This window comes from Onychomys torridus, chromosome 7 (assembly GCF_903995425.1).
Source record: "Onychomys torridus chromosome 7, mOncTor1.1, whole genome shotgun sequence".
In the NCBI taxonomy this organism is placed as follows: Eukaryota; Metazoa; Chordata; class Mammalia; order Rodentia; family Cricetidae; genus Onychomys; species Onychomys torridus.
The window spans coordinates 29,618,514-29,636,993 of NC_050449.1; the positions used below are offsets into that span (position 1 = coordinate 29,618,514).

At 49.7% G+C, this 18,480-nt stretch overlaps 1 protein-coding gene across 1 annotated transcript in view; it reads left to right on the plus strand.

Moving 5' to 3' along the window:
* Kirrel3 (kirre like nephrin family adhesion molecule 3) overlaps nucleotides 1-18,211 on the plus strand; it is a 166,038-nt gene extending 147,827 nt beyond the window's left edge. Inside the window, exons 11-17 of the mRNA XM_036192496.1 lie at nucleotides 2,098-2,198; nucleotides 5,357-5,555; nucleotides 6,921-6,956; nucleotides 10,133-10,240; nucleotides 11,624-11,733; nucleotides 16,136-16,222; nucleotides 16,757-18,211. Coding sequence (XP_036048389.1) covers nucleotides 2,098-2,198; nucleotides 5,357-5,555; nucleotides 6,921-6,956; nucleotides 10,133-10,240; nucleotides 11,624-11,733; nucleotides 16,136-16,222; nucleotides 16,757-17,200 — 1,085 coding nt within the window. The 3' untranslated portion in view covers nucleotides 17,201-18,211. The remainder of the gene's footprint in view (nucleotides 1-2,097; nucleotides 2,199-5,356; nucleotides 5,556-6,920; nucleotides 6,957-10,132; nucleotides 10,241-11,623; nucleotides 11,734-16,135; nucleotides 16,223-16,756) is intronic.
* Nucleotides 18,212-18,480: the final 269 nt, after the last annotated feature.

An 18,480-nucleotide genomic window follows, 5' to 3' on the forward strand; every position in this document is an offset into this window, starting at 1 on the left:
TAGTCACACTGAGACTGGGGCCTGTATGAAATGACCCAAGGGGAGGACCCTGCCAGCCTCCACCAGGGATGGCACTGTCTGACCTACCTGCAACTGGAGAACAGGTGGAGGGCTGGTGAGGCTGCTAGACAGGGGCCTGGGTGTCTAGAATGCACATTCCAGCTCTGCCAACCCCTCCTGTGGGTGACAGCCAGTCCAGTGGCCTTTGGGAAATGAATTGGCACCGCTGTAACCTGAGTTGGCTCAAAGTGGGTACCCAGAGGAAGGGAAAGATGGCTGCCGATGGCCCACTGGCTCTCTGGGCCTGGTTTCCTTTATCCTGGTTTTTTGTTTTCTTTTAAGAAGCCCATAAACGCTTATGTATTTGTTGACAGCTTTTAGAACCCTGGGAAGCCCTTTGGGGATTCCTAGTTCCTAGGAAATGAAAGGCAAAGATTTTATGGTATCATCACTCCTCAGCCCAGCTGCAAAGCAAAGCATTACCCAGGGTCCTCAGAATGTAGGGCTGCTGTGGCTTGGGGCCAAAGGCTTCTTGTAGCTGAGGAACTCTAAGGAAGAAAGCAAGACTCAGCCCATCTTTAAAGCCTTCTGAGGGCAAAGCTTACCTTGAAGTCACCCATATCCTGTGCACCAGTCAGAGCTGTTTCCATTCTAAACTCAGAAGCCATCTCTCCCAGTACCTTTTCCCCCCTTGGCTGAGAACTACTCATAGAAATGCAAATCTGTTTTAATTAAGGTGTTAATAAACAGCAATTATGTTTGCAGCAATTTTTGTTTTGTTCTCGGCATAATTTTGCCTGTTCTCCAGATCTCTTGCTCCTAGTCATCTTTCCCCTGTTCTGTGGTCTAAATCCCAACCATCACCCCCGGGACTGGGAACATGTGGGAAGGTTTCATCCCCACCCTCATCTCTCAACTGCCCAGCCCAGGAAGTTACCTGTAGATAAGGGATGTTTAACTGGAAGTGTCAGAGACAGGCTTCACTCCAGATGGCCATTTCTTGGCTGCCCAATGTGATAAATGAGGCTGGCCCTCAGAAGCGGACAGATCTATCTCACTCAGAGATTCTGTGTCTCTCTGTCTCTGTCTCTGTCTGTCTGTCTGTCTGTCTGTCTCTGTCTCTCTCTCTGTGTCTCTCTGTCTCTGTCTCTGTCTCTGTCTCTGTCTCTCTCTGTCTCTGTCTCTCTGTCTGTCTCTCTCTCTGTCTGTCTCTCTGTCTGTCTCTCTCTCTCTCTGTCTCTCTCTCTGTCTCTCTCTGTCTCTCTCTCTCTCTCTCTCTCTCTCTCTCTCTCTCTCTCTCTCTCTCTCTCTCTCTCTCTCTCTCACACACACACACACACACACACACACACACACACACACACACACATACACTGAGTAGGATAATACTGGGTCAAGTTTGCAGCTCTGGTTTCACCTGGCCTGGCTGGATGTGTATGTGGAGACAAAGAAGACATAAACTACGGGATCTTCTGAGACCTATATAGGATTAAGACTATGAGCTCGGCTAGTACACTTCCCCATTTACAGGGTGATTCCCGCCCTTGGTGAAGGAACAGCACTGCTTTTCTTCCCTTCTTGACCCAGAGACACCCTGTTTGTTAGGCAAGTGTGCCCTCTGCTGGACAACTGAGAAATGGATTGAATCCCAGCAACGGGGAAAGGCTGGATGGCATCCTTCTGTTCTTCCTTGCCATGTTCTCTCATACTGCCTTGACTCCCTTTCCAAGCTCACCATCTCCTTTGCAAAACATTCCCCATCTGCAGATAGAATCATTCTCTCTCCTCTGAAGCCAGTCAGTACTTTATCTGCACCGCTCCCGTGATATGAACACTCGCCATCTTTTATTAGTTATTTATACCTTCTGGGGATTCTAACTTGGAAGCGTTCACTCATGATCCCTGGAGAGGATTATGACTGAATGCCTAATTTATCTTCATGTCCCCTACCTCACACTCTGTCTTGCATGCGCAGGCCTTCTGTTAATGTTTGCTGAATGCTTGGGTTGGTGACTGCACTTCTGAACCCAACAGAGTGGGTGCCAGCTGGGGCTTTGCCCTTCCTGCTTCCCTAACATGATGCCATCTTTCCGACAGGACCCCCCATCATCTCCAGCACACAGACCCAGCATGCCCTCCACGGAGAGAAGGGCCAGATCAAGTGCTTTATCCGGAGCACGCCGCCGCCTGACCGAATCGTGAGTGCTCCAGGGAGGGATGGTGGTGAGGGCACCAGCGGTGCACCTACTCCCGGTATCCCCGGGGCACCTCTGCCAAAGCCTGGGCAGCCTGCAAATTGGTGCCGGCTCTAGAGCCTCCCTTCCCTCCATAGGGGGAAATGATACCTATCTGTGTCTTGAGAATACACCTGAAGACGAAATAGGGGGAGGCAGCCTCCTGTCTCAGAACAGGCAAGCTTGGGGGTGCTCATGCATTCAAGTGCCAGCATTAATGATTCAGATTGAATTAGGTGTCCTGAGTGCAGGGCACAAGTGGAAACAGCAGAGGGAAGGGCAGCCCGTGTCTTTTCTTTCTGGGCCTCAAAGCCAGTGTGCTAAAATTGTAAACTGGGTGTAGTTTATGGCCATTCATCCCTACATCTCCCAGAGTCATCCTCTTCAGGCTCTTCTGTTCCTAATGCCCAGGGATACTCTGTGCCTTCCAGATTCAAATGTTCCCTCTAAAATGACCACTGTGTTATCTTTTCTTCCTCCAACCTCTCCGCCTCTAAGGCAGACCACACACCCTCCATCATCTGCATGATGGGGTTTGCATTGAAGAAAGGCTTAAATTGTTTGATGTCTTATCATTGTGTGGGTAGGACACAGAGGTGGAGTAAATGCCCTAGTGCATGAGTGGAGACCAGAGGCCAACGTTGTGGAGTCGGTTCTCTCCTTCCACAGTTGTGTAGGTTTTGGAGATCCAACTCAGGTCATCGGGCTCATGTGGCAAGCGCCTTACCCACTAAGCCATCTTCTCAAACAGAGGATTTTGCACCCCCAATCAGTCTGAAACTGGTAGCTGCTCCAGTATGAAAGCAAAGAAGGGAGCATTTTGAGCACTTCTGAGGGAAAGTGTTGTTTTAGTAATCCTCTGCCCCATGATGGTGTCTTAGTTCCTTTATATCACTACAACAAAACACCAAGACCAAGGTAACTTACAAAAGAGAGCTTTTAATTGGGCTTACAGTTCAGAGGGTTAGAGTCTATGATGGCAGAGCAAGGGCATAGTGGTGGGAACAGCTGAGAGCTCACATCTTGATATGCACGTAGGAGGCAGCAAGCACACTGAGAAGGACACTGGTCCTTTTGAAACCTCAAATCCCACCCCCTGGCTGACCCACCTCCTCCACCAAAGCCTCACTTTCTAATCCTTCCCAAACAGTTCCACCAATGTGGATCAACTATTCAAACATATGAGCCTATGGGGGCCCTTCTCATTCAAACCACCACAGATGATCTTCTTGCTAGAAGACTGTCCAGAGGCCAGCTCCACAGAGCAACAGGGCTGGAAGGCTCAGATGGGCACTACTCTAATAAGAGCCTATGTGTGCCAAAGATGCTGCCTGGTAAAATAAGACATTGCTAAAGGATTATTGCTGTTAAATATTTTCTCAGGCATCTGGTTCATTTGCTATCTGAAAGAGTCACATAAAACTGCAAATAATTGCACATAGTAACTATTACCTATGTCTCCCCATCTACTCTTTAGTTTTTTTAATTATAAATATAACCCATGGCCATTGTAAACGATCCCCTTCAATCACCCTTGAGCATTGTTATGCCATCTTTTTCTTTGTAGCTGTTTATTTCTAGGCTAGTGGTTCTCACTAGGTCCCCTAGCAGCATCTGGCAGTGTCAGGAGACCTTTGTGGTTGCCACAGTGGTGAGGGGTGCTAGCCTGAGTGAGCAGAACCAAGGATTCCACAAAGAGCCCCACACCAGGAAGGATCTGTTCCAGAGCAAAGGAAGCCAGGCTCTCACCTGGGCCTTCTGACAGTGAACATGGAGTAGCCTAGTGTAAATGGTTGACTTGATAAAGTTCATGCAAAGGCATCCCTGTAAATAAAGAGATGGAGCTGATGAAGCACAGAGTTCTAAACATGTAGAAACAGTGAGATGGTCCAGACTTGTAACATCAACAGGGGGAGGTGAAAACAGGGGGGTAAGCAGTTCAAGGTCATCTTGTTACAATGAGTGTCGGAGAGCAGTCTAGTAATAACCTGCCTTAAAGCATCTGAAAGTTACTGTGGACCATCTCTCCAAAGCTCAGCACCAGGAAGTACTGGCAGAGAAACCCAGACAGATGGCCATGTGAAGGGCTACATTGCTGCACAAAGGGTCACTCTTTGCCTAGTGAATGTTTCCAATGCAGAACCACATAGGGTACCCTTCAGGAAAGGAAATATCCTCAGAGGTGTCCCCAACCTTGTGGGTATACATGTACATTGTCAGTAGAAGGTGTATACATGCATTATATGTGTGTGTGATGTGCTACATGCTGTGATGCATGTGTGCATATGGTATGTGTGGTGCACATGTGCAATGGTATGTGTATATGTTGGGGTGTATGTCTTTGCATTAATATGTGTTCTTGGTATGTATGATATGGTCTGACTGCACAATGTGTTGTGGTATGTTTATGTGTACATGCTTGGTGGAATTCAGTGACTGATGTGCGATTGTGTGTCATGATGTGAGCATATGTATATGTATTTGAGGTATATGTATGTGCAGTATGTGGTTGGTGATATATGTATAAAACATATGGATGTTTGTATGTGTGGTATGTCATATGGTATAATGAGCATATGTGGTGTGGTGTAGTGTATGTTTATATGGTGTGATGTATATTTATGTATACTGTGGTCCATATACACATGTACATTGTGATGTGATATGGTATATGAGTTCCTCTGAATATGTGACTTGCGTCATGTGCACATATGCAAAAGTGTTTGTGGTATGTGTGCTCGCATGCATACATGTTTGTGATATGTTGTACATGTGTATTTATTTTCATAGCATGTGGTATAGTGTGTATAATACTGTGTTTGCCCATGTTGATATGTGTGTATTGAGTATTTGTATGTGTTTTATAATGTGCATGTGTGGGTGTGTTTGTAGTGTGAGGTATGTGCATGCACACATATCAGTGTGGACACATACTGGTCATATGTTTGATGTGGTATCTATGTACCTGTATGATAATGTGCTCGTGTGGGTTGTTTATATTTGGGACATGTGTTTAGGTTGGTGGTGTGTGGCAGTAACTGTAAATATAAACGTAGCTATATCTTGGAGGGGTGACACCATAGTCCTGGTACGGACTCTCCTAACCCTGCATAATCCGGCAGGCCTGGTCCTGGAAGGAGAATGTGCTGGAATCAGGGACATCAGGGCGCTACACAGTGGAGACAGTGAGCACGGAGGAGGGTGTCATCTCCACGCTGACCATTAGCAACATTGTGCGTGCTGACTTCCAGACCATCTACAACTGCACAGCCTGGAACAGCTTCGGCTCTGACACAGAGATCATCCGACTCAAGGAACAAGGTGAGAACTCCAGGGTGCCCGGGGGACCAGGGAATGCAGGCCAGATCCAGGGATGAGGCATAGTGCTCTTCCTAAGTGCCACACAGTCTCACATAGCTACCTTCTACAGCAAGGGGCATTGGCCCCAGCAAGGGAACAAAAACTACTCTGAGTGGTGGCCTCTGAGGCTGTTCAGAAAAGGTTGACCACAGAGTGAGCTGGGTTCACAGCAGTGATAAACACCCAATGGCTTCCAGAGACCCTGGCTTCCACGCATTCTGCCCAAGGATGGACCAAAGCTGAAGCTGAAGGGCAGCGCTGCTTGTGTGAGGGGGTGGGGGCTGGGCTCAGAGCACTTGCAACCTCCAGGAGATAGATACCTGGAGCTCTGTACCCTAGAGGACACACTGGCCAATTCCGGAGCACAGCGCAGCTGTATTTTGAGAGAGAGGAGGAAAGAAGTAAGCCCATCTCACTATGACCCGTCACTATGACCCCATATGCCCATTGCTTAGCTCCTGATCTTAGCTAAGGTCTTGGTCTACTGCTGGACATGGTGGTGTATGCCTGGACTCTCAGTTACACGGTACGCTGAGGTAGCAGGATCCCTTGAGCCCGCACATTCAAGACCAGCCTGGCCAACACAGCAAGCCCTCATCTCAGAACAAACCCTAGAACTCCAGTCTCCATTTAACGTTCTCTAGCTCAGACTACCAAATGGAGAATCCCAGAAAGACGAGAGCTGGGCCAGAGAAGTTCACTCAGCACATAACAGCAGCACGTTAGGTCCCAAAATGGGCTGCAGATCTTCCGTCTGCCATCACATACCTAGCCATGGGGTTCAGGGGTGGTGGTGTTCAGCAGGCCTGGGCCTCCTGATCAAAGGTTGGAAGCCCAATGAGTGGTCCCAGCCAGACCCCTCAAGCCTCAATATGTCAGTCATGAGGTGGCCGTGATCACACCCACAGATCAAATGTCTCAGTGTCTCCAAACACCTCTTCCTAATAGGTGCTGCTTTGCATAACGCTTTGCATATAATTTGCATAATACCATCCACACATCATCCAAACTTCCCTGGTCCCCTGTTGCCTACCCTCTTTGTCTTCCCCTTGATGCCCTTACCCCTGTGCCCTCCTTTAGTAGTCTCACCCACCCCCAAAACCTCTCCAGGTTTGGCTTTTCTCTGCCCCTACCCCTGTTCCAGAGGGCCAAGTCAGGCTGAATGAACTCAAGTTCAGTTGGGGGAACCTGGATCTATGGATGGGTCCTAGAGACATGACAGAGGAGGGAATCCCCCCATCACCCCTCCAGATGACCAATTTCCTGTCCCACCCCACCCTGGCCAGCCAGGCCCTGGCTGTGGACGCTTGCTTTATTTCCAAACAGGTTCGGAAATGAAGTCGGGAGCCGGGCTGGAAGCAGGTACGGAAGGAGCCGTTGAGAACTGCCCGGGGATGGAGGGAGGGACTCTTGGCTAGTAGGGGAGGGGCTCAAAAGGGGGCAGGGAGGCTGCTAAGTTCTCTGTCCTCCCCAGTCAAGGGTTTAGTGAAGTCAGGGCACTGGGAGAAGGGCTTTCAGCAGCTGGCGTCCAGGGACCCCAGACACCTGCCTGATAGCACAGCCCAGGGCTCCTTCCTCCCCAAGACACAGCTCCTGCTCCTCTCCCACCCTTGTCCTCAGAAGCCCTGGTTCCCACCCCTGCCCTGGCCTCCCTCTGCTTCCAGGCCCTCCCTGACTCTGCTCCTCAGCATCATCACCAGCTCCACATTGCTCCCCAGGGGCCTGGGACCTGTTTCATCCATGCTTGCTAGCTCCCCACCTTCCCTGTTCCCTGTATCCCCCATGGAAGCATCATCTCATCATCAAGCCAAGGCTGCTGGACACTGCCCCTTCAGGGCTCCCATAGCAAACTGGTCATTAAGCTCCATGGGTGGATTTGCTCCATCTTGACAACCATCCCTTCTGTATCCCCAAGCAGGACACCAGAGAAGAGCAGGAAGTGGTGAATCCTACTCCGCAGGGCTGGCCAAGGCCTGAGGGCCCTCTGTCTCAGTTCTCTGCCCACACTGGCTGTCTGGTTTATGTCACTCTTTTAATTAGCTACATGTGGAGCCCACATCTCCCATGCCCCGGACACACATGCCCTTCTCAGGGCACCAATCTAGGTCGCGACCATCCCACAGAGGCCCCTGTGGCCCATGCAGAGGCATCATGTAATTATCTGCCACCTAAATCTTCAGACTCTCTAGTCATCCAGGTCCCGTGGAGGCACTGACTCTGTCCTGTCTCTATTTCATACTCCTTCCTCCTTCAGTGGCTAAGACTCCCTCATGCCCAGTCCTCTTCCTTAGATGGAAAGAACCAAGCAAGGGAGCCTCTCCCTAGTCCCTCTCAAAGGAATGCTCTGTCCGGAAAGATGACCTAGGTCAAACTTCAAGAGGCCAGGAAGAGGAGACACACTGGAACCTGGTGAGGGATGTCACCTGGAGGCACAGACCCCTTCTTCTTTACCACTGCCTACCCAAGATGCACTCACCCCCTGCTGTACAGCTCAAGAAAATATGGGCACAAATCAGTAGTGACCATCATTCTGCTGCCTCAGCCCTCTGAGTCATGGATGAAACATTGAAAACCTGGGGGTTTCAAGAGAGTATGCATTGGTTCTGAGCGGAGATAGCCCTGAGTTTTCTCTAGGAATCTCAGGAGTGCTAGATCCAACACAAAACAAAGAAATGCAAACCACGGAACCAATGACATTTCACCAGGAGCATCTGCTTGTGAAAGCCAGCTTGACTGAGATCACATCTTCTTTTTCTCAGTCCTGATTTCTGAGCCTGACCCCAACACCTCCCCTTTCAATCCTTGGGGTCTGCCATTCTTAACTCCTCTTGGTCACCTCTGCAGTAATCTTGGCCACTAATAGGTAGGGAACAAAAGAATTCATGTGTGAATCCCAGAATGGTGAGATACCAGGTCTGTCTGATAAGTGCCCCCCACTTCACAGCAACAGCTTGGTTGAGGACCAGAATTTCAGTGTTTCCTCCTCTTTAGGTAAACTGGGGTCAGGGAAGCAGAGTACTCACTTAGTATGCATGAAACCCTGAGTTTCATTCCCAAAACAGCAAAAGAAATAAAGAACAATGATGCTCTAACCATAGCTCCTGAACAAACACCTCGCCTTCTGCGGGTCACCCAAGCTGCACTGATGAATGTGGGTGGGGAAGGAGCTCCGGCATTCAGAGAAATTTCCTCTCAGTGAAGGCTTTTGTCTGCGACTGTCCTCCCCACACACAAAGCAACTGGGACAAATCCTTGATGAGAGCTGAGCCCCTGGCTCTGCTCCAAGACCTTTCCCCACATTCTTTCACCTAAAGCCTATAACAGCCTCTGAAGTCACACCATTGCTACTCCATGTTACAGATAGGAGACATGGAATAAGTTGCTTAGAAGGTATGATGGAGCAGGTGGGCACAATGAGCAAGCAGCCCCGGCTGTCTGGAGTGCATGACATTTGGAGGATACCACGCAACACACAGAGAACAGAGCAGGATGGGCTTAGGAGTCGTATGAGACCTGGATTCACACACAGTAGCAACACATGTCCTTGAACAAGTCACTTGACTTCTCTGGACTTTAGTGTTTACCAAAAGAGAGGCTTGGGTTCATTAATACCCAATTTTACACTGCCTTAGAATTTCCTAGAGCTGGTCGACTACCCAGGGCCTAAAATCATGTGCTCAGTGCTCGTACGCATCCATAGAAGGGGCAGAGCTTTTTGGAAACAGTCTTCCTCCCCCACATCATCACCTACCATTCTTGCCTGTTTGGCAAGAGCCAGAGACAAGCTGGAGAAAGAGTAAAGTGAGGAACTCTGGGCCCTTTAAGGCTAGAACAGGTGGTGGCTGTCAGAGGGCTGGCCTTGAAAAAGGAGTTGGGTGTGAAGGTCAAGGAAAAATAAAGGGTCTTTCTCCTGAGCACTGTGGCAGCAAAGACGCTGATCGGACTCCTGGTCCCAACACTTGGACATGTGTGTTGGTCATGGGTCCTGATTCCCAGCAGGCCGGAAGGGGAAGTTGCCTCAGAGCTGAAAACCCTCAGAGTTGGTTGTCTGTACGTACCCTCCCAGAACCACAGAAACGGAAGTAATGAACTGAATAAACAAGGACAGTGACCATCACCATTTTTTTTTTCAAAGAAAAGCCATGGACTTATGACTCACCAGTCACTGCATGCATAACAGATCCCTTCCTTAATGCTGAAGAGAGCTAAATTAGCCTAGCCTCGCCCTGCATCTCCAGTTTCACCCACCCACCCCGGCCCTCCACTGTCTGTTCTAGCACCTGCCCCTTCCCCTGGCTCCTCTCTACTCTCCACCTACCCTGTGTCCTTTATCAAGTCTCAACATTCCTATCCAGAGCTGACCCTTGTTGGACTGTCTGTGCCTACCCAGGCCCGACCGAGGCATTCCCAAGAGGGGCCCACATGGCAGTGGTCTGGCCCCAGCTTGGCAGGGGCTGCACCTGGGGGACTGGGCAGGATCCTAGCAGGACAGTAGGTTTCTTTGGCCCTCATCAGACTTGTCTATTTCTCTCCCACAGAGTCTGTGCCAATGGCCGTCATCATCGGGGTGGCCGTAGGAGCTGGTGTGGCCTTCCTCGTCCTAATGGCAACCATTGTGGCCTTCTGCTGTGCCCGTTCCCAGAGAAGTACGGGAGGGAGACCCGGGATCTCAGGGAGGGGGACAGAGAAAAAGGCCAGGCTTAGACTGCCCAGGAGAGCAAGTAAGCAGGAGTACAATGAACAGGGGCCATAACAGTGTTGTGAGCTCCTGGGGCAGGGATGGGTATGATGTGCTGTTATGCACCTGGAGGGTGTCTGGCAGCAAGTGGGAACTCCACTGAGGCTGAACCAAACTCAACTGGCCTCCATCTAGCAGGACAGGCCACTAGTGCTCTGGGTTGGGCACACAGCACTCTTATTTGGGGTGGAGAGGAAAACCTCAGAGGGAATGGGGTGGTTTGACCCTCCTTGCTCTGCAGACTGAAATTTTAACCTGAAAAGCAAGTCACCCACACAGGGCACAAAAGCATGTGCAGAGTTGCTCCAGACACACTTTTAACGAGCTTTTCCTCATTAGCAATACAGTTCTAGTGTCAACACACTTAAAGAACTGTATGAACACAGGGCTTCCATTCTGGGCTCCGCTCTGGAGTTACATGTAATTGGCAGGTGTAAGGGAAAGGTAGGATGGCTGAGTTGAGTTGAAGATAGGAGAGATGTAATCTACTCTATGACCCTGGGCAAGTCACACACATGTAAGGCCTCAGTTTCCCCATTTGGGATATTAGGTGGTTGGATGGCATGACTTTTATGACTCCAACCAACTCTAAGCTTCTAGGATCAGAATGCACTGAGTCACCAGAACAAGTCACGATCACCTGGCATCCTTTACTGCTGGAAGGAAGCCACTGCTTCCTCTCTCATATTCTCCACTCCTGGCTAGCAACCTTACCAGCAACCTTACCCAACAAGATGGCCTTGCCACCTCCCTCGCTGCCTCCCCACGGAAATGATAGGAGAACATATTCCAGTAAGACTTACCAAACAGGCTGCTCCTGTAGTTCAGGGAAGCTAGACCTGTGTGTGCTCCGGATTGGACGAGAGACCTTGTGGTCTTTTTATCATTAAGATTTGTGGTCCTAGAAATGGAAAGCTCAAATCCAGGTGGCAAATCCAGGACAGAGAAGACTTCTTGAAGGGAGTGGGGACTCACAGTGACAGGGTCTAGGTAGGTGAGGTGAAGGGATGATGAGGACTACCTCTCCAACCACAGGAGATGCTGAAGTACCTATACCAAGGAGCTAGGCAGTCTGCATGGCTAGCCTTTAAGGCCCATCCAGCCAAAAGTAGATCTCTACAGTGGTTCTATGGGTGGGGAACCCTCAAAACTTCAAATTCAGAGTCTGAGGGGAGGGTAAATCCTGAGGTGGGGGGCAATGGGTGGCAGCAGGGGGCCGTGGGGAAGTTGATGTCTCTTGCCTGAGGACGAGAACTGAATTTTTGTCTATGCTTTCCTATCTTATGTCCAGATCTCAAAGGTGTTGTGTCAGCCAAAAATGATATCCGAGTGGAGATTGTACACAAGGAGCCAGCTTCTGGCCGGGAGGCTGAAGACCACACCACCATCAAGCAGCTGATGGTAAGAATGCCGCCTGTGCCCCACTCCATTCTGAGAACAGAAACTCTTTGATGCTCCATACTGCCGAGAGGCAGCACATCCAGGCAAACCCATGCTGCTCCAGGCATACACGCAGCCAGTGAGCATTTATTTGTGTATCTGTGAAGTAATATAGGAGATTCATAGACATGTGTGATTCAGTCCCTGACCTGGATCCTGATCGTCGAGGTGGGAAAGAATCTGTGCTTAAATTTACATGTGTGGCTACATGCAGTCATATACATACATACACACAGAAGGGTGGGGGTATTATAGATATTCAGTGCATTTTCTTCTCTTCCACCTTCATACACACACACACACACACACACACACACACACACACACGCACGCACGCACGCACATGCGTCTTCCAGAAGCACTGGTTCGTTCTTGGGAACTGGATGTCTACCAGAAGTAAATGCAAAGCTTCTCCAGCAACACCAAGCCGGCACCTCCTCTTCCTGATCCTCCCATCAAGGACCAGAATCCTCCTCACTGTGCAGGCAGAAACCTAATCAGCTATGCCAGAAGCTCGTAGAGCACACGATACAGGATGAGACTATCTGGAAAGAGTGACAGAGAGCAAGGAATAAAGGACATGGGCTTCTCTGAACCTCAGTCTATGAAGTGAATGTAAATGCAGTAATATGCAGGTTCGTCAGCAGGATTATAGGGGGAACAGCCTGAGTATATCTGTGTGGGATGTGGTCCCATGATTCCCAGATATCCAAATCTGAGGATGTGCAAGTCTCTTGTATAAAATGGTATATAACATTTACATAGGAACCACCCGTATTCTCTCATAGACATAAATCATCTCTACCTATAATATGTAATGTAATATAAATGCAATGTAAACAATTACTGTACCATATTATTTAAGGATTAATGATGAGTAGAATATGCATGTTTGGTACAGGCAATTTTCCCTAAATATTTTTGATGTATGGTTGGCGGAATCCGCTGTGCAGAATCCAGCAATGTAGAAGCCTGCCTGCAGGAGCCCAGAAATTGCTAACTACTGTGTTGCTCTAAATCCACCCACTAGATGGGGAGCAACTGCTGCCTGATTCATCCCTGGCAGAGGCTCACGAAAGCTTGGTGAATGAAACTGACCTTTCTCTCTGCTACACTCTCTCTAGCCAGTCAATTCACAGAACTCTGCTTCAAAAATAGGTCTCAGATCTATGTCCCACCTCTCCTCCATGCTCACTTCCTTCTTTGGGGTCTTGCCAGTGCCCCCTGGACCACTGCAGCAACCCCTTCATGGAAGTTGGCTTTGGCCACTTGTCACAATCCAGCCTCTGGGGCCCTACAAAAAGTGTCTTTCTGAAAGACAAATCTGGCGACACACATCTGTAACGCCAGGTTACAAACCAACAGTAGTAGCTCTGTGACTTTGAGGCCAGCCTGAACTGATTGATGAGACTCTGTCTCAAACTAAATAAAATGTTAAATGTAAATCTGCTCTTGTGACAATCTACTGAAGTCCCTCGGTGGCTTCCATGCATGCTGGATGAAGTCCAGCTAGCTGCTCAATACGTCATCACACCCTTCGCTGCAAGGGACCTGCCAATCTTTCCAGTTCCGTCTTCCAGCCAAACTGATCTGGCTTTCCAGACATAAGAACGGGTGGTTCCTGGTCTGGGAGTCCTTTATATACCAAAGACCCATGTCCCCTCGCCCTGTCAACCTGTCTGCTGAATTTCACGTCCTGCGATAAGAAGAGATTCAAATGTCATCCACTCCGAGATTTTCTCCACTGCCCCTCCTCACACAACGGCGAGCTTTGCACCCTCTGCTCCAGTCCCCTTGAGTCTCTTTGAGAGCCCAATGCTGGAGGACAAGGAAGCCTCTCCAAGTCCTCTGGAGCTTGTCAAAGGCAAAGGTCCTGTATCTCCCCCAGGGCCTCCCTAACATAATACCAACATAGCAGAGTGTTCCTTCACACAGGAGGGAACCCACAACCCAGACCTGAGAAGGAACCATGCTCCTTCAGCTTCATCAGGTCTACCCCTCAGGCCTAATGGATCCTTCAGCTCTCTCTCTCTCAAGGAGGCATTTCTTATGTCTCAAAGTCAAGCCCTCAGGAAGAGGGCAGGTGTCCCTGAGTATTTTAGGATGAGCAGAGGGGGTAATTTGGTAGAAGGGACTTTCTGAGGCTCTGTAACTAGTCTCTCCCTTGGGAAAACGTTCCCTGGTCCTCCTCCTCCACACGGGGAGATCTTATACCCTATGATCTGGTGGTCCCCCTCCTCCACACGGGGAGATCTTATACACTATGATCTGGAGAATACTCCATTAAGAGGAAGTAAGTTTAGCTGTTACATCTGGGGAGAAAGAACAACAATCTAGATGGAGCCAAAACATTGACTGGAAAAATGAAGAAAAAAAAAATAATAATAATGCAATTAGTGAGAGAATAACAGGATGAAAGCACATTGGCCCGTGCTGTGGGCCTCCAAGACTGAGATGTAAGAGAGACAAACAAAACACCCCACTCAAAGAGCTGGGTGGGAGCCTGAGCTGGAGTGCCGCTGCTGGAGCGAAGATGCACCGTGTGTGTCTCAGGAAGCATCCCTATGCTCCCTGACCACTTTACACACTCACTCTGCACTGTGGAAGCTTTGTTCTGATCTTATTCCCCAATCACTACTCTCAGTGAGCTGCTCACTTACTCAGAAATACCACGCGTTGCACTCACCCTGGCCAGAAGCATTCCAGTCAGTGACCACAGCATACAAGGTCCTAAACCAGGTGTGGTGGGGATTGGAAGAGAGCGAGATCTCTTCCCTCAGGCTGTTTGGCATATGTTAAGACTGTTGCCCGGTGCATTTGAGTCGCTGCTATAAGGAATAGATGTGACCTACAGTGTAGTCAGTTTTTTGTTGCTATGAGAGACACTGAGAAAATCAGGGTCGGAGTCGGGGGAATGGCTCAGTTGATATGGTGTTTTGACACACAATTATGAGGACCTGAGTTAAGTTCTCTCAGAATTCGTGTGAAAAAGGCATGCACCGATAATCCCAGTTGTGGGGAAGTACAGGACAATTTGCTGGGCTCACTGACCAGCCAGGCTAGCTAAATTGGTGAGCACTGGGCTCAGTTAGAGACCCTATCTCAAAAAATAAGATGGAGCATGATTTTAAGATACTCAACACCAACCTCTGGCCTACACACACATGTATACACACACACACACACACACACACACACACACACACACAACTTATTCACACAAAGATTCATATACAACACACACAAAAAGAAGAAAAAATGCATAGTGGCTCATGCTTCCAATCCCACTCGGGAAGCAGGAGGATTGCCAAAAGTTCCAGGTCAACTTGAGCTACAAAATGAGTCCCTGTCTCAGAACAGCAACAACAAAAACAACAGTGGTGAGGTGATTCAGAAGGGAAAAGCCAATGATGCTCAAGTCTGACCATCTGAGTTTGAGAAAATTGTCCTTTGATGTCCATACACACCACACACACATACACACACACACACACACACACACACACACAGAGAGAGAGAGAGAGAGAGAGAGAGAGAGAGAGAGAGAGAGAGAGAGAGAGAAATTAATTAACTTAAAAAATAAAAGAGGAACAGTTTCTCTTGGCTCATGGTTTCAGCCCATGTTCATGTGGTCCTGATGCTGGCAGACCCATGTCAAGGCAGAACATCACAGCAAAGCATGCCTCAGAGAAGACTGTCTACCTTATGCTGGCCAGGGTTCCAGTGGTCTCTTCTAGGGCACACCTTCAGTGGCCTTACTTCCTTCTACTAAGCACTACCTCCTAACTGTGCCACATGATGGGTACCATGCCTGGACCACATGGTCTTTGGGAGGATAGTTCAGATCCAAACCATAGCACCTATGTTGCCAGCATCTCAACGGGAATTCCTTCCAACATCCTACCCCTGGTTGACAGACTGCCCTAAAGAGCCTGCTCTGTACCCAGTGTTGATGTTCTATGATTACTCACTTACCTCTGATACATCTACATCTATCTCCCTGATGAGCAGAGCTCTGTCTTTCTGCATCTCACTCTCTATATACAGGGCCCTTAATGCATGGCCTGGCCATAATTTTTCAACAAACATTCAAGTGGGAAGTCTGGAGAAGAAGTCCTTGCCCAGTGGAAGAAAACAAGGCTTTACAATTATACCAATGCATCATCCACCCTCCTGTCCTGTGGTGGATGAGGGTTCCCAGAACATCACTGAGGTCTGGAATTGTATTCTAACTTTCCCACCTGCCTTTCTGCAGTCCAGCTGTGCAGGGTACACATATGGCAATCCTCGAGCTCATTTCTTCGTCTTCTCCTGGGAGGAGATGGAGTTGAGCCCACCTTGAGTAGCCATTTTTGGGTTGTAGATGGACCGGGGCGAATTCCAGCAAGACTCAGTGCTGAAGCAGCTGGAGGTTCTCAAAGAAGAGGAGAAGGAGTTTCAGAACCTGAAGGTAGGAGTAGCTGCTAGCCGGGTGTTTCTGGACTACAGAGACCACGGCCCCATCCCTTATGTAAACAAAGCACCACAGCAAGCAGGATGGAAGGGCTCAAGGCCAGCCTGGGGGCAGGTGTCACTGTCTAAAAGGGAGGGGCTGAAAGTAGCTTCTCTCCTTGCCCTAACACTAAGAAACTGAGTTAAGACTGGGTTTGTGCAATTCTCCTCTCCCACAGCCTTGTAGCAAATAGATTTTAAAAATCAGTGTTCGTGTTCTGGACAAACACATAAAAACAGTTAAAGGCTGCTTTCCCAATGATCGTGCATCACCCTGATGTAAATCAGGTCCCTCCTGACAAATGAGCATGGGCCAGGCTCTGCTGGTATCCAGGCCATGCTAACCCTTCCTGCATCCTGGTCAGTACCCAACCTCCCCAATCCTTTCCTCCTTCCATGTCTCCCCTGTGCAAAGCAGGACTGGTCAGCCCAGCCTCCTGCCACAGACAGCGAAGGCTCCCTGGTGAAATGCCTCTTGTTCTTGCCTACCCAGGACCCCACCAACGGCTACTACAGCGTCAACACCTTCAAAGAGCACCACTCAACCCCAACCATCTCCCTGTCCAGCTGCCAGCCAGACCTGCGTCCTACGGGCAAACAGCGTGTGCCCACAGGCATGTCCTTCACCAACATCTACAGCACCTTGAGTGGCCAGGGCCGCCTCTACGACTATGGACAAAGGTTCGTGTTGGGCATGGGCAGCTCTTCCATCGAGCTTTGCGAGCGGGAGTTTCAGAGAGGCTCCCTCAGCGACAGCAGCTCCTTCCTGGACACGCAGTGTGACAGCAGTGTCAGCAGCAGCGGCAAGCAGGATGGCTACGTGCAGTTCGACAAGGCCAGCAAGGCCTCTGCCTCCTCTTCCCACCACTCCCAGTCCTCTTCCCAGAACTCCGACCCCAGTCGACCCCTGCAGCGGCGGATGCAGACTCACGTCTGAGGATCATGCACTGTGGCGGGGATGGGCCAGGGGGGAGGACAGGGCACATCTTTGTTCTCCAAGGACTGGGGCTACTTAGCAGAGGACCCTAGGACTGGCCGCCTCCAGGGTGACCTCCGAGCACCTCTGCCACCACCTTCCTCCGAAGCTCTAATCAAGCACAAATCTGTCTCCCAGGTGGGAAATAAAGAGGATGCAGCTGAGTGCATACTGCTCAGGGCTTTGGCCCTTGCTCTCCCCTAAAGGCCCCTCAGCCACCCTGCCCTCCCACAGGCACTAGTGGCAGCTAGAACTTTGCTTTTATGAAACTGCCGTCCACTCTCCTAGTTCCTCTTGCTGCCCATAAGCTATCCCTGGTGTCTGTGTTCCTTACAGCTTTGGGGAACGGAGGACTTTTCCCCAGCGCTGAGTTGCTCCAGAGACCCCAGCTTCCCCACTGTGCATAGCCTGTCCCACAGAGGCTGAGGGTTGAGAAATGACCCTGGCCAGCGGAGCATCTGCCTGGGCGCCCACCCCCTGATTTGTCTGGTGTTTTGTGACTATATTCTGTTCTTGGACTTGATGCCTCTGAGCTTGGTGGTGGGACTGGCCCGTCAGCCCGGTGTCCTCAGAGCTGAGGAAGGGAAGGAGGGAGAATGTGAACGCCTGGAGAAGACCTGGCCCCACACACTCTGTTGCAGGCTGTCCAGTGCGGCGCCCTCACCCTCACCCCTGCTTCGTGTTCTCCCTTCCTTCCTGCAGCACAATCAAGCTGATCTAAGGAGTGTGAGAACTTCTCTGGCCAGGGTTTGGTGAGCAGTTACCTCAGAGTGCTTCCTGGGAGGTGTGGATTTGAGGGCCTGAAGTACAGGCTGGAGGATGAGACAGACTTTTTCAGCTGATGAACACAAGAAACAATTATCCATTCTCCAGTGGACTGGACTCTGTGCAAGGGGAAACATTTTTCTGCACCTCTCCCTCCCATCACGCTCCACTTAAGAATAAACGGTAGGGCCGTTACCCCCAACAAAAGCTGTCCTGTGCTTTTGTTCCTGCAGAGCCACAGCAAGACCCCCAAGAGTCCAAGTGCATTGTGGGAACTCAGGGGTGTTGTTGGTTTGGTTGGTTTTGGATGTTCTTCACTTCAGGTTTTCCCAGGAAGGGAAAGTCATTGTTGGGGCTGGTTATGGCCATAATAGAACCTACAGGTTGACTCTCTGTGGATGACATCAACCAAATAACAGGTCTTGCCAACCTTGGTTCCTGCCAAATGCAGTAAGTCAATACCATCACTCTAGCCA